Source organism: Mobula hypostoma, chromosome 8, assembly GCF_963921235.1.
Source record: "Mobula hypostoma chromosome 8, sMobHyp1.1, whole genome shotgun sequence".
NCBI lineage: Eukaryota > Metazoa > Chordata > Chondrichthyes > Myliobatiformes > Myliobatidae > Mobula > Mobula hypostoma.
The window spans coordinates 94,614,575-94,631,052 of record NC_086104.1 but is presented as its reverse complement, the minus strand read 5'-3'; the positions used below and the strand labels follow the sequence as shown (position 1 = coordinate 94,631,052).

At 44.3% G+C, this 16,478-nt stretch overlaps 1 protein-coding gene across 1 annotated transcript; it reads right to left on the bottom strand.

Moving 5' to 3' along the window:
• Window positions 1–9,359: 9,359 nt before the first annotated feature.
• LOC134350175 (cystatin-C-like) lies at window positions 9,360–11,101 on the bottom strand. Its single transcript, XM_063055146.1, has 3 exons — window positions 10,856–11,101; window positions 9,667–9,786; window positions 9,360–9,583 (listed from the first exon to the last, which is right to left on the bottom strand). The coding sequence occupies exons 1-3, from the start codon at window positions 11,099–11,101 to the stop codon at window positions 9,494–9,496; spliced, it is 456 nt and encodes a 151-aa protein (XP_062911216.1). The 3' UTR covers window positions 9,360–9,493.
• Between the last annotated feature and the right edge of the window lie 5,377 nt (window positions 11,102–16,478).

The following is a 16,478-nucleotide window of genomic DNA, read 5'->3' as shown; positions in this document are numbered from 1 at the left end:
TTTACCATTTACATTGATGATTTGGAAGAGGGGACTGAGTGTAGCGTAGCAAAATTTACTGATGACACTAAACTGAGTGGAAAAGCAAATTGTACAGAGGATGTGGAGAGTCTGCAGAGGGATATTGATAGGTTTTTTTGTCCGGGGAGGGGGATTTAGGAGTCGACATGCCTGTTCCGTTTTGTTTGGTTTTTGTGCAGGGAGGGGATTTGGGAGTAGATGTCCCTGATCCATTTTTATTCAATTCTTTGTGCGGGGAGGGGGATTTGGGAGTCAACATGCCTGTTCCATTTTGTTTGTTTTTTAGTGTGGGAGGAGGGATTTATGGGTTGATGGGCGTGTTCTGTTTTGTTTGGTTTTTGTGCGGAGTGGGGTTTTGGGGATTGATGTGCCTGCTCCACTTTTGTTCATAGTTTTTGTGCGGGGAGGGGGGATTTGGGGGTCGACATGCCTGTTCCATTTTCTTTGTGAAACCGCACTGGTTTCCTTGGCTGCGTAAGTCTTGGAAACATGCACTCCGGTCCTGCCAAACCCATGAGATTGAGACAGCTCTCCCTGCTTCCCGAACCCCGGTTTGTGTGGATGCTGTGTAATTTGCTAGCCTGTTACATCTCAGTGCCAAGAAATAACAGACAGCACACTGCGTACTATTAAAGGAATTATATTTATGAATCTTAACTAAAGGGTTAGTAAAGAAAAGAAAGAAAAAAGCAAACAGGGCCCATTATAATTAAAAAGTTACATGTGCACAAGTTCCAGTTCAACTCTTCCAAAAGTAATATATTCACCAATCCTCAATCGACTTTGGCACCTCTTCCATCGAATCTCGGTCCCCCACCAGGTGGAATCATACCACCGGTTCTCTCCAGCATCTTCACTCTTCATCACCCACTGGACAAAGACCCAGCTCACATTCCAAAGCACCCGTTATCTCAAACCAAAACCCAAACACTGCTTCTACAGAAAGACCATTACATTAGCAGTCACGCCCTTCCCATGACATTGAGATAATTTGCCACCCCTTCATACAAAGCACAAAGTCCAAACCAGATGTGACATAGCTCACCAAGGGGATAGCTGCCACACTCTGTTCCCCGGGTGTGACATAGGCCAGTCTGTCTGGGGGTTTCCTGACTCTTTGGGACCTCCTAATCCCATCATCTACCTCTTCAGCTTCAGACACTCCCTGGGCTCTTTCCTGTCTACCTGGGGAGGCTCCTGCCTGTCCATTACTCGTGATTTCCGACAACTGAGGTCCACTCGCCACTTGGCTGAGCTCACCCTCATGCCCAGTCACTTTGGAGCCCAGCCTCCCATTATTTTCTAACCACAAACCTGCCTGTCCACTGTTAGTTTCCCCCATTTCACCCGCCTCAGTGTGAGATGGGTTGGGAATCTCTTCATCAGTTATTGGGGAGTTTGTGAAGGGCAGCATATACCACACCCCCATTTCCTCAACCTCCAAGTCTGTATCACATTCAGGGGTGTGGTCCAGTCTAATCCTTCCCATTGCTGGTCCTTTGGTTCTCCCTCATTGCCGTCGAGTCTTCTTACTAGGTGTAGGGCCCAGGTCAGACTCCAGGTCAACACGCACCTCTTGTCCCAGAGACAGAAGGTGGTTCCAATGGGGAATCATGACAGGAACTTTCCCATCCTCTGGCTTCCCCATTTCGCAACCACTGACCAAACAGTACCAATACACAGGTCATCTCACTGAGTGGCTGCCACTTCCCCAGGGCTCAATTCTGGCAACTGCTTTGTCTTCAGAGCAGTCAAGTTGTCGTAAGCTTGTTGAAAGGCACCATCAGAAGCTCCCAAATGATCTACTACTTGATTCTGCCCTTGACTTTCCTCTGCCTTCCCTTGCCTTTCCTCTGCCTTCCCTGGATAGAAAACTGACACATGACCTTCATTCCCGAGGCATGAACACTCTCCCACTCTTCATCCCTGTCCAGCCCTTCATGCGCACGTCGGGACAAAGCATCAGCATCAATGTTCCTACTTCAGGCTGAAATCATAGGCCGACAGCGCTGCCAACCACCGATAGCCTGTGGCATCCAGTTTTGCCGAGGTCAGGATATAAGTTAATGTGTCCGTCCTCATCTCGAACTTGGCACCATATAGATTAGTGGTCACCAATCGAACAATCTTTGAGACTTTCCCAGTAGATCCCGAAAAAAATGAAAAATAAATACACAAATAAATTATGTCTGATAAACCTTTTGATGCAAAAGCAAATTGTACTCCTAGAGCATGTATGTGAGTCATATGTAGCAACTTCTACTTTGAAAAAGGACCACTTGACAACTTCATGTCCAAAGGAACAACTTTATCTGGGATGGCAAAACCAATGTGGCGAAGGAGCTTATACATACATGCGCAGAAAAGAGCGGAAGTAAATCCCCGCAACCCCGGAAACAACCTCTGTTTACAAACAGCTTTCCGTAGCGGGAGTATTGCTATATTACCATTATCCTAATTGGTATTAACTTATCTTTATAATGCTCACATTACAACACCTTTAATTCTAAGTTTCATTATTTAATTTTATTTCAACACAAAAAATGAATGCATAAAAATTGACTGTTGCACTCAGTGTGATGACTGGGGCTGAATACTCTCTGCTAGTTCCCTGAAATTTGGCTCATAACTACAGACAGCCAGTCTGAGACTGTCTGTGAGGTGTCTGTCAGTAAGACAGCTCCTGTACTTAGATTTAATAACTTTCATCTGTGAAAATGCAATTTCACACAGATAAATTGACCCAAAGTAGGCACTGACATGTAGTGCACATGTGGAGAGATGAGGAAACTTCTCCCTGCTGACAAGCCCCCAAAAGTCACCGTCCCTTGTTCTTGCTTTGAGCTCGATGTCGTTTTGCAAATCAATTATTTCTATTTCAATTATCACGTGGCACACCAAATACTTGCTGGAATTTGGCTGCTATCTGTTCTATATCGATCAGCAGAAATAGGTTTGAAATAAATGCAGCAATATCTTTCATGACGTTTAACTCCCCAAAACACCGATCGAACTCTATTGCCAGTTTGTCTAAGTAAGCACAGTACTGCTCGGGGCGAAAAGCATTTTTTTCCTTGATGGCATGTAACAGTTTCTCCAAGTTGGGAAAGTGTGTCAGCCTCCTGTTCTTTAAATTTGAAATCCAAACACCAAGCTTGGCCTTAAGCACATTTACTGTGCTTATCATGTGGGGCAGGTGTCGGTTTTTTCCTGTGAGCTCATTGTTAAGTGAGTTTAATTTAGCTGTTAGGTCTGTCAGAAACCCTAAATCCAGTAGCCACGCATGATCTGACAGTTCCTTGTGCTTCTCGTTTCTTTATCTCAGGCAGCAAGTCAACAAACCATTGCAGAACAGCACCCTCACAAACCTCCTGACAGACTGAATATTCAAATGGACAGTTTCCTTTGTTGGACCGAATGTTGAATCTGCCACGTTTTTCAGGTGTTTTGTATTGGTAAGCTGTTACTGAGACACTAGTATAAGTTTCAGGGGTACACAAGCTAATGACACCACTGTTTTTTGTTTCCCAGTTCTTTTACATTTGGGGAATGTTGGAATTTAAGGGGGGAGAAGTATTGTAATGTGAGCATTATAAAGATAAGTTAATACCAATTAGGATCATGGTAATATAGCAATACTCCCGCTATGGAAAGCTGTTTGTAAACAGAGGTTGTTTCCGGGATTGCGGGGTTTGACTTCCGTTCTTTTCTGCACATGTATGTATAAGCTCCTTCGCCACATTGGTTTTGCCATCCCAGATAAAGTTGGTCCTTTGGACATGAAGTTGTCGAGCGGTCCTTTTTCAAAGTAGAAGTTACTACAAAAGGTTCGAAGTATTGTAATACTCTTAAAGAAAGACAGCTGTGGCCTGTTTGATATGCTAGTTAGTGTTTTCTTGGTTGAATTAATTTGAAAGTTTGACAAAAGCATTTTATGTAATTCAAATACAATTAGCCCAAATAAAAGGCCTCAAGTTGGAAGTACAATCTGAGTTGTTTTTTCACTAAACGATTTAGTAGGTAGATCTTGCTTTTCACTAAGGACAAGGTAGGGCATCTTGGGCTTACAAAGTTTGGCGACCACTAATATAGATAGTCCCTTAGCTTATCCACCACAGCCCATTTCAATGCCAGCAACTCCAGTTTGTGCATGGGGTAGTTTCACTCAGAGAGTGACACACTCCAGCTGACAAATGCGACGGGTCTCAACCTGGTGTCCTGATCCTGATACAGGACGCCCCCGAGCCCTCTCTGCTGGTATCTGAATGCTATACATACAGCAATCAGGGGATTGCAAAAGCTGGCACAGGTGCTTTCACCAGCAGCTCCTTCAGCAACTGAAAGGCCTCTTCACATTTCACATCCCACCTCAGTCCGAAAGGCTCCAAAGGGCTAAGATAATCTTTACCATCCTTTCCTTTCCTCCTCCTCCTCCCTTTCTTCCCCAAGGGAGGGTAACTGCACGGAACCTGATTTAAAGGGTGACTCACTTTCGCATAGCCCTTTGCAAACCTCTGATAGTGCCCACAGAACCCAAGGAATGAACGCAAGCGCTCACAGTCTGGGGCCTTGGCCAGGTGATCACCACCTCTATCTTAGCCGGATTTTAGCTACTCCACTGTGAGACTATGTGCCCAATAGAGTTGACTGATGTCTTGCAGAACTGGCACTTGTCCAGGGAAAGTTTTAACCCTTCAGCTTTCAGGAGGCCCCGCATCTTCAGTAGCATCGATTCACGTTCCTCCAAGGTGGAGCTGAACTCTGAGTGGACTCAGTGATGATCCCAGCTTCCTCAGATGCTGCCGAGCATCCTCCACCTCTGGGGGTACAGTCCCCATCACCTTTCTCTGAACGGGGTGTCCTCTGTCACCCGGATGGTGGGTGAGTGCACTTGGAACAACACACATCAAGCTCATCAGTAGAAAAGACATCTTCCAGCTTCAACATCTTCTCTATCAACCTCCTCTTCCAACCCCCAGGTACCGGGGAGTCCCCAGAGTTGAATGACTCGGCAGTCAACTTTCCCCTTTTCGGAGAGAGTTTCTCCCCGGCCTGCCTCACAGGGACACTAGACATTACCGTCACCGGGAAGAGGTGCACCATTGGCATCCCCTGCCTGAGGGTGACCTCCCGATCTGAAGAGTTCCTGACACTCACTGCCATCCTGTTCACCTGTACGACCGAGGGCTTCTGCAGTTCGGGCCTCACCAGTACGCCAGCAGGTAAGCCTGACTCCTCTTCACAGTCTTCCGAAGCATCCACCAAGTGGGCCTCGGCATCAGTCATTCCAGGAAATTTGGGGTTTCCCATCACTCTAGCTACTTCCCTGGGTTTGGACTGGGTGAACCACACAGTCCCTTGTTTGTGCTCATCATCCAGCCAAGGATGGCCACACACTTCCTCAGAAACAGCTCTGAACACAGGGTGAATGGACAATGCTTTCAAAAAGCTTTCTCCAACTTTCTCCTTCCAGGCTCCCAATAGCCTCCTCGCAATAGGAGTAATTGTTCCCACATGAATTGAAGTTTGCCCCTCTTGACCAGATCCGGACAACCCAGCACAAATGTATCAAACACCTCAGCTACTCCCACATCTGCCTCTGAAACTCCAGCTTCAACGACAAGTAGTCATCATAGGGATCGTCATCCATACTAAGACCCCAGATCTCTAGTGCAGTGAGTGGTGTCAATGGTAAATACGTCAGATACCGGTTGTAAAACGAATGGTACAGCAGAGTAACCTGCGAGACGGTGTCAGGTATGGCCCTAGCATATATTCCCTCAATCCCTAGCGATACACTGGAGCTTGACCCACTAAGCCTTGAAGAATAGGGTTTTTTGCTTTAGGGTGTTCCTTGATAGATTGCTGGTAGGTTGTTCCCTCCAAGATGCCAGACTTTTCCCTCACTGGGTCTCTCCGCCTAGGTACCCAGATGCACACTCTCCGAGGACTTTCCCATCCTTCACACTCCCGCCTGGCGTGTCCCTCTTCACCACAGTTATAACCAACAATACCGGTCGCTCTCTTTCTCGCGGGACTACGTTCACTTTCACCCCTCTGCTTAGTCCGTCCCCTCAGGGGATCTGACTCCCTGTTGGCTTTATTGTGTGGGGTGGCTGCCGATAACAACCGGGACGTCTCAGTCCAAACCTCTGGCATGAGCTCCTTTACCACTCCCCGGGGTGGGTTATCAGCGGTCACCTCAGCCAAGGGGACCACTACTGAGGACTGTACCCTGCGGACGGAGGCCTCCCGCACCTCCATCACAGTCTCCTCCTCTCTTACCTCTCTGATCAGCTCAACGAACGAGGGAGGGGGCATGTCTTACGAGATAGTCGGAGACCCCAAGTGACCAAGTCCAGCGAACGGGCACCTTTCGCCACTTGGTCCAACTTAACTGATTCACCTCAGCCATCTGAATGGCCCCTCTGCAGTGCAAGCAATTCAACTATTTCTCGAGCTGAAAAATGTTGGTGGAAAGTTTCACCCCCTTCTCCTGAAGCGTGTTCTGAAACCCCATCATAAGCTCCACTGGGCTTCCCATCACGCCAAAAACATTTTCAAGCACTTGCATGTAGCCTGCAGAAGTAGCAAAGGGGATCTGTGCCTTTAAGGATCTCACTACGTCACCAGCCGGCCCCTCAAACTCGCCACCAATCACTGTCTTCTTACATCATCAGAGCACTGCCACTCAACTCTCATCTGAGAGTCTGCTCCGCCCAAATCTCATACTCCTCTTCCCCTTCAGGGGAGGGCTTCGTTCCTGAGAACATGCTGAGCTTATAATAACTGGCACTTTGAATACGGGCATTTTGCCATTTATTCATCAGGTGTGAGGGCCAATACCAATTCCGGATGCTCAGCCCTCACTGGAGGACTCATTAGACCTCCCAAATCAGACCACCCCTTCCCCTCACTCCGGAAAACATAGAAACATAGAAAACCTACAGCATAATACAGGCCCTTCGGCCCACAGTGCTGTGCTGAACATGCACTTACTTTAGAAATTACCTAGGGTTACCCATAGCCCTCTATTTTTCTGAGCTCCATCCACCTTTCATTTCTTCCTCCACCACCGTCGCCGGCAGCCCATTCCACGCATTCACCACTCTCTGTGTAAAAAACTTACCCCTGACATCTCCTCTGTACCTACTTCCAAGCACCTTAAAACTGTGTTCTCTCATGTTGGCCATTTCAGCCCTGGGGAAAAGTCTCTGACTATCCACACGATCAATGCCTCTCATCATCTTATACACCTCTATCAGATCACCTCTCATCCTGCGTCGCTCCAAGGAGAGAAGGCCGAGTTCACTCAACCTATTCTCATAAGACATGCTCCCCAATCCAGGCAACATCCTTGTAAATCTCCTCTGCAGCCTTTCTATAGTTTCCACATCCTTCCTATAGAGAGGTGACCAGCACTGGGGTCTGATCAGAGTTCTACAGAGCTGTAACAACAGCAAGAGCAACTTGTCTTTAAAGTTTCCACCCCCAGCTACGGGAAACTCAGCTTCTGATTCAGCACGCTCGACGTCACACCCCTCCTCCAGGAAAGTATGGACAGCTCATGCCCCCCCCCACCCCGCCTTCCGGGGTCCCAATAGTACCAGGCAGTCCCACTGCCGTTACATCAGCGTTAGTCTGAACTAAAGCAAAGTCTTTGCCTGCCTTTTTATCAAATCTCCGCCCCATGAACGTAACTGTTCCTAATACTTTGACGGTACGTGAAGTCCGAATTAACAATTCATTGGGACTACAAGTGTCTACCCCACTCAACACACATGCATTCATTACCAGTAACCCCGTGGATTCGCACGACTGCTCAACCCCTGCGGCACCATAAACACGCATCATAATCACTTTACCGGACAATAGTTTAACACACAACCCACTGGATCAATGCTCAGGGCAATCACACAGCATCCAGTGAAATCCATCCGAGGCTATACGGCCGCAAATGAAATCCCACTCGTTTCCTTGGCTGTGTAGATCTGGGGAATACTCCCCGGTCCTACCAAACCCGTGACATTGAGACGGCTCTCCCACCTCAAACCCCGGTTTGTGTGGATGCTGTGTAATTTGCTACACTGTCACAACTCAGTGCCAAGAAATAACAGACAGCACACTGCACGGGATTAAAGGAATTATATTTATAAATTTTAACTAAAGGGATAGTAAAGAAAAGGAAAAAAAAACAAAAAAAGGGTCCCATTATAATTAAACGGTTAAATGTGCCCAAGTTGGAGTTCAACTCTTTTAAAAAGTAATATTCACTGATCCTCAATCGACTTTGGCACCTTTTCCGTCAAATCTCTGTCCCCCACCGGGTCGAATCATACCACCGGTTCTCTCCGGCATCTTCACTCTTCATCACCCGCTGGACAAAGACCCAGCTCGCATTCCAAAGCACCCGTTACGCTGTATCTCTAACCAAAACCCAAACACTGCTTCTCCAGAAAGACCAGTACGTTAGCAGTGAGACCCTTCCCAGGGGTTACATTTGTTCTTTTGTATGGGGAGGGGGGATTTGGGGGCGATGTGCCTGTTCCGTTTTTGTTTGTTTTTTGTACGGGGAGGGGGGATTTGTGGGGCGATGTGCCTGTTCCGTTTTTGTTTGTTTTTTGTACGGGGAGGGGGGATTTGGGGGTCAATGTGCCTGCTCCGTCTTTGTTCGTTTTCTGTGCGAGGAGGGGGGATTTGGGGGGCGATGATCGTGCTGCCGTTTTTGTTTGTTTTTTTGTATGGGGAGGGGGATTTGGGGGGCGATGATCGTGCTGCCGTTTTTGTTTGTTTTTTGTATGGGGAGGGGGGATTTGGGGGGCGATGATCGTGCTGCCGTTCTTTTCTTTCTTGGTTTCATGGCTACTCGCAGAAGAAGAATTTCAGAGTTGTATACTTTGATAATAAATTAACGTTTGAACATTTGAATCTTTCTTTTCTGGCTTATGGATATCTGTTAAAACAGAATCCCCTTTATTACCTAGTGATGTCCTGTACCTTGAGAGAAGCAGGCACTGGCTGGATGACGAGTCAAAGCTAGAATGTACCAAACGTTCGATAAATGCAAAACTGTGTCAAGACATGTATGAAAGTTATTGAGTGAGTAAACAAGAATTTTATTAAAATTAATCTACAACTGGATGCATGCCTGAGTGAATGGAGTGATGGAATAATATGGTACATTATAGTGCAACAGCCGGGAATCGCATGCATCAGAAAAATGTAGGAGCTGTTTGTGAGGTGGGGCAAGGCTTTTAAATTACACCCACACAATCAATTGACTCCTTAAAGCATTCAATTTTACTATGATTGCCAAAGCATCAGGACACTTGGTTTATTTAATCCAGTGATTCATTGTACAATCAGGTAAAAAGTAATTGCATTACTATTGATACAACTACAGAAAAGATCACGAGACATGGACTCAGACTTTTCCTTTCATTCCAGGCGGTGTTCTTGCGGGCCGGAAGCATTAGAACTTAAGTTCCACACAATCTTGTTTCAGAAGCTTTTGCTCTTTAAAAGGAGGAACGGACCATAGCAGATAATGGCACAGGAAGAACTAGGAAGTAAATAAAGCACTTAAGTATGACAATCATTCATTTACCTAAAATATTATAATCTGCGGAGAAGACATAGTTTTACCTTGGATGCGGCAGTGCCTAGAAGGACTTCGCAGTCTTCTGCTTTTGTCCCAGCTCTAGCAGCTGGACAATCAGTCTTCCCAATCAAGACATCCATAACGTAGATAACTCCCTCAAGCACCTAGAGCAAGAACAAAACCAATTTATGCTTCTGTGTCAAGTGTCAAGTACTCCCTTCATCCTGAAATAAAGGTAACATTTTCCTCTCATCTGCCAGGAGCTCTGACCCAGGTAAAGCCCACAGTGCAAAGGCTGTGCTTTTTACGTTTCCCTTGCTTCTGCCAGAGTTCGTACCTTTGGCTGGATCACCTGTCATAGCAACTCCACACTCCAGTTCCTACTTACATTTCAAAACATGTTCTCCGTTCATCCAAACTTCAGAGCTGTGTAACACAGCACACAGTCCTCAGCATTTCTATCACAAGTCACAAGAGATTCTGCAGATGCTGGAAATCCAGAGCAACACACACAGAATGCAGGAGGGACTCCACGGGTCTGGGCAGCAGCTGGATAATTATTTAATTATTCCAATCATTTAATAGCAGCATATCAATTATTACTTCTGTACAACCGTAGAGCAAATAGTTCATGGGGTTTATCACAGATCCTAACCATTTATTACAAAGTGATTCCAGGGTCTGAACTGTGGCTCTTCCCCACATCCCTTGCCATGACTACACCCAGAGTTAATGCATCCCTGATCAGCTCATAATGAATGGAAATAGGCTGTTCGGCCCATCCACAGTAACCTCATGCACTTTTATGCAAGTGCTTGTCCATTCCCTGTTCCAGAGCAGGGAACGGACTGCATGCATCACTCTCTTTCAAGCAGTATATTCCAGGTACTCACCATTCTCTGGGTGAAGGAGGTCCCCCCTGAACTCCCTCCTAAATCTCTTACCTCTTACCTGTAATCTACATCCTCTGGTTTGACTTACCCATGTGACCAATTCGCCTCCTGACCCAGTACGTCTTTGTTCTGTGGGAGGAAACCGGGTCACAGGGCGGAAACCCACGTGGTCACGGGGAGAACCTTACAGACAGCGGCAGAACTCAGCCCAAGTCCCTAGCGCTGTAATAACGTCGCATGAACCAATACTCAACAGTGCCTCCCTCAGCAGGAAATAGTGCCTTTTGAGTCAAACAGCTTTGATTGAGTTTGTGGATAAAGTAAGTTCTGTAGACATTACCTGTGCCTTGGCATTCACATACTGCAAGATCTTGTACAGAGAGCCTTGCTCGGAGCTGAACTTTTCCACGGCGAAATTTGCTATCTTCTGGAAATTAACGTCGCTTGTATCAACCTTCAGAAGCAATGGCTTGACCTGCTGAGTTTGAGCAAGTTGCTGTATCTCTTGAACTTGGTGCTTGGTCTCAGCACAGACAGACAGAAGAGTGACAGAGAAGAGAGCGAATGCCAACTGCCAGGCAGCCATGATCTCTCTGTCTCGATCAATGAACAGACAGAGGAGCTACTGGCTCCCCTGTTCTTATACCATCTCAAATCAGGGGTGTGACGATGATTCTCTATTTGATTAAACATTACGCAGGTGATATTTGGGCATTTTCAAGATAAGAGATAATTAAATGGTTTCTTACAGCAAATAGGAGTGGTTTGTGTGTGTGTTTTACTTTGAATCAAGTTACTCACATCTCTAATCAGATATGATTCCATCAATTTCTCTAACTTACGTTAATGCCCTTCCGCCCCTTCTTACCCCATCCCTAATTTAATTTTTTTTTTCTTCTCTCTTTCCGTCTCACAATAACTTCTTGCCTATTCTCCATCTTCCCCTGGTGCTCTCCTCCCCCTTTCTTTCTTCCGAGGGCTTCTGTCTTATGATACTCCCCCTTCTCCAGCTTTGTATCCCTTTTGCCAATCAACTTCCCAGCTCTTACCTTCATCCCTCCCCCTCCTATCTTCTCCTATCATGCTTACTAATTCTGCGATCCAAGGCTAGCAGTCTCAGTGCCAGAGGGGAAGAAGAACTTCCCACGTAGCTTATCAGGAATCCTTCATTCTGATCTTACCCAGTTTGCATGGAGCTCAGCCCCACACTTGGTGTCCCCTGGGGAGTGACCCAGCAAGGTGTTCAATTACAGCCCTTCATCAATAAGCATTCACACAGTATTCTCACTTTATAGATGCGTGGAGAGACAGAGAACAGAAACTCTCTGTAGATCCGACCGTTCACCCATACACCAGAGGTCTTTTACCCTGGCCACTTTATTAGGTTCACCTGCTGCTTAATGCAAATGTCTAATTATTCTTGGTCAGACCCCACTTGGAGTACTGTGTTCAGTTCTGGTCACCTCACTACAGAAGGATGTGGATGCTATAGAGAGAGTGCAGAGAAGATTTATAAGGATGTTGCCTGAATTGGAGGGAGTACCTTATGAGAATAGGTTGAGTGAACTTGGCCTTTTCTCCTTGGAGTGACGGAGGATGAGAGGCGACCTGATAGAGGTATATAAGACGGTGAGGGGAATTGATCATGTGGATTGCCAGAGGCTTTTTCCAGGGCTAAAATGGCTAACAAGAGGGGGCGTAGTTTTAAGGTGCTTGGAAGCGGGTACCAAGGAGATGTCAGGGGTAAGTTTTTTATGCACAGAGTGGTGAATACCTGGAATGGGCTGCTGGGAATGGTGGTGGAGGTCGACACGATAGGGTCTTTTAAGAAACTTTTGGATAGGTACATGGAGCTTAGAAAAATAGAATGATATGGGTAACCCCAGGTAATTTCTAAAGTAAGTACATGTTCGGCACAGCATTGTGGGCCGAAGGGCCTGTATTGTGCTGTAGGTTTTCCATGTTTCTATGTTTTCTTCTCAGTGCAGAGAGCTCAGGCCAAATCTCTACATCCCTCATGTGGTAATCCATCATGCCTGGAACCAGCCCAGTGAACCTTTGTTACACTCCTTCGAGTGCAAGTGTATCATAAAAGGATATATGGGATACATTTAAAGCATATTTAGGAAGGGGAAAAAAGATTATGAGAGAAAACTGGCGGGGAACATAAAAACGGACTGTAAAAGCTTTTATAGATATGTAAAAAGGAAAAGACTGGTAAAGACAAATGTAGGTCCCTGCAGACAGAAACAGGTGAATTGATTATGGGGAGCAAGGACATGGGAGACTAATTGAATAATTACTTTGGTTCTGTCTTCACTAAGGAGGACATAAATAATCTTCCAGAAATAGTAAGGGACAGAGGGTCCAGTGAGATGGAGGAACTGAGTGAAATACATGTTAGTAGGGAAGTGGTGTTAGGTAAATTGAAGGGATTGAAGGCAGATAAATCCCCAGGGCCAGATGGTCTGCATCCTAGAGTGCTTAAGGAAGTAGCCCAAGAAATAGTGGATGCATTAGTGATAATTTTTCAAAACTCGTTAGATTCTGGACTAGTTCCTGAGGATTGGAGGGTGGCTAATGTAACCCCACTTTTTAAAAAAGGAGGGAGAGAGAAACCGGGGAATTATAGACCGGTTAGCCTAACGTCGGTGGTGGGGAAACTGCTGGAGTCAGTTATCAAGGATGTGATAACAGCACATTTGGAAAGCGGTGAAATGATCGGACAAAGTCAGCATGGATTTGTGAAAGGAAAATCATGTCTGACGAATCTCATAGAATTTTTTGAGGATGTAACTAGTAGAGTGGATAGGGGAGAACCAGTGGATGTGGTATATTTGGATTTTCAAAAGGCTTTTGACAAGGTCCCACACAGGAGATTAGTGTGCAAACTTAAAGCACACGGTATTGGGGGTAAGGTATTGGTGTGGGTGGAGAATTGGTTAGCAGACAGGAAGCAAAGAGTGGGAATAAATGGGATCTTTTCAGAATGGCAGGCGGTGACTAGTGGGGTACCGCAAGGCTCAGTGCTGGGACCCCAGTTGTTTACAATATATATTAATGACTTGGATGAGGGAATTAAATGCAGCATCTCCAAGTTTGCAGATGACACGAAGCTGGGTGGCAGTGTTAGCAGTGAGGAGGATGCTAAGAGGATGCAGGGTGACTTGGATAGGTTGGGTGAGTGGGCAAACTCATGGCAGATGCAATTTAATGTGGATAAATGTGAAGTTATCCACTTTGGTGGCAAAAATAGGAAAACAGATTATTATCTGAATGGTGGCCGATTAGGAAAAGGGGAGGTGCAACGAGACCTGGGTGTCATTATACACCAGTCATTGAAAGTGGGCATGCAGGTACAGCAGGCGGTGAAAAAGGCGAATGGTATGCTGGCATTTATAGCGAGAGGATTCGAGTACAGGAGCAGGGAGGTACTACTGCAGTTGTACAAGGCCTTGGTGAGACCACACCTGGAGTATTGTGTGCAGTTTTGGTCCCCTAATCTGAAGAAAGACATCTTTGCCATAGAGGGAGTACAAAGAAGGTTCACTAGATTGATTCCTGGGATGGCAGGACTTTCATATGAAGAAAGACTGGATGAACTGGGCTTGTACTCGTTGGAATTTAGAAGATTGAGGGGGGATCTGATTGAAACGTCTAAGGTCCTAAAGGGATTGGACAGGCTAGATGCAGGAAGATTGTTCCCGATGTTGGGGAAGTCCAGAACGAGGGGTCACAGTTTGAGGATAGAGGGGAAGCCTTTTAGGACCGAGATTAGGAAAAACTTCTTCACAGAGAGAGTGGTGAATCTGTGGAATTCTCTGCCACAGCAAACTGTTGAGGCCAGTTCATTGGCTATGTTTAAGAGGGAGTTAGATATGGCCCTTGTGGCTACAGGGGTCAGGGGGTATGGAGGGAAGGCTGGGGCGGGGTTCTGAGTTGGATGGTCAGCCATGATCATAATAAATGGCGGTGCAGGCTCGAAGGGCCGAATGGCCTACTCCTGCACCTATTTTCTATGTTTCTATGTTTCTATATTTGTGAGGTCAGATAATCTCCTATTTAGCGAAGCTTAAGAAACAGACACAAATAGAGTTAGATAAGGTTTCAAAAGAAAGTAAAGACTTGGATAATATTTATGCAATCTCTCCTAACATTGATTTATTTAAACAAAGGGTTGAACTTCAATCACAATATAATTTACTATTAACTTATTCTATTGAAAGAAATTTGCTGAAATTGAAAAGTCAATTTTATATGCTTGGAGATAAAAAATAATAAGCTACTAGCATCCCAATTAAAGGCAGCTAGAGCTAAAAGACAAATTTTAAAAATTTGTAAAGGAGACGGTAGTTTAGCTTGTAATTATGAAGACATTAATAAAATTTTTCAAGACTTTTACATTGAACTTTATAAATCTCAGTTTCCAGCTAATCCTTCTGAAATGAATGCCTTTTTACAAAAGATTGATTTTCCTAGAATATCTGTTGAAGATCAACAAACTCTTGATACTCCTATTACTGAAAAACAAATTCAGAAAGCTATTCTTTCAATGCAATCTGGTAAAGTTCCTGGATTGGATGGTTATTCTGTAGGATTTTATAAAAAATTTGAAAAAGTGCTTTCTCCATATATGTTGGAAACACTTAAAGATTCTTTTTTGTTAGGAGAGTTACATCCCACATTTTATGAAGCTTCTATTTCTTTGATCTTAAGAAAGATAAAGACCTTACTGACTGTGCTTCATATAGACCTATTTCATTATTAAATGTGGATGCTAAAATTCTTTCAAAAATAATGGCTAATTGACTGGAGAATATTCCAGCTAAGTTTATCACTCAGGACCAAACAGGTTTTGTAAAGGACTGTTATTCCTTCTCTAATACTCAGAGACTGTTAAGTATTATACACTCATCCTTTTCTAAGACTCCCCAATGTGTTGTTTCTCTTGATGCTGAAAAGGCATTTGATAGAGTTGAATGGAAATACTTATTTAACGTTATAGAGAAATTCAACTTTGGTACTAATTTTAATAAATGGATTAGAATGATATATAAAAGCTCTATTGCTACTATTATTACTAATAATTGCAGATCTCCTTTTCTACGACTTTCGCGGGGTACGAGACAAGGATGTCCATTAAGTCGCCTGTTATTTAATTTGGTGTTGGAACCCTTGGCCATTCCACTTCGTGAAACTAAAGACATCCATGGAATTTCCATAAATGGGCCTATTCATAAGATCTCCCTTTATGCTGATGATCTCTTAGTTTATGTTTCGAATCCTGAAGAACCCATTCCTAGTTTATTGAAATTATTAAATGAATTTGGAAAGTTTTCAGGATATAAACTAAACCTTCATAAAAGTGAATTATTTCCTCTAAATGATTCTGCTTCTATATATGATGACATTCCTTTTAAAGTTACGCACTCTTTTAAATATTTAGGTATTATTATCACTAAAAATCACAGAGACATTTAGAAAGCTAATTTGGTTCCTTTAGTGGATTTTATGAAGCAATTATTTTGTAGATGGAATCCACTTACACTTTCAATAGCTGGCCGAATTCATGCAGTTAAAATGATGACTTTACCAAAAATTTTATATGTATTTCAAAATATTCCTATTTTTTTAACTAAGATGTTTTTGATCAGGTTGATTCTATTATTTTATCTTTTGTTTGGAATAATAAAAGGCCAAGAATTGGAAAATATTGTTTACAAAAATTAAAAAAGGATGGGGGTCTTGCTCTGTCTAATTTAAGAATGTACGATTGGGCTGTTAGTATATGTTATATGTGTTCCTGGTTCTATTGGGCTTATAAAAATGAATGACAACCTTGAGCTGATGAAATGAAAGCTGTGAAACAATTTTACTTAACCTCGTTATTAGGAGCTTCTTTTCCTGTACAACTGGCCAAGATTTCTAATCTAAATTTATATCCTATGATTAAGCAGTCATTA

Coding starts and splice junctions, on each gene's coding strand:
- LOC134350175 (XM_063055146.1), bottom strand. CDS start 11,101: ATGGCTGCCTGGCAGTTGGCATTCGCTCTCTTCTCTGTCACTCTTCTG. Junction 9,787..10,855: donor ATGTGAATGCCAAGGCACAG/GTAATGTCTACA, acceptor TTCTTGCTCTAG/GTGCTTGAGGGAGTTATCTA. Junction 9,584..9,666: donor TAGGCACTGCCGCATCCAAG/GTAAAACTATGT, acceptor TTTACTTCCTAG/TTCTTCCTGTGCCATTATCT.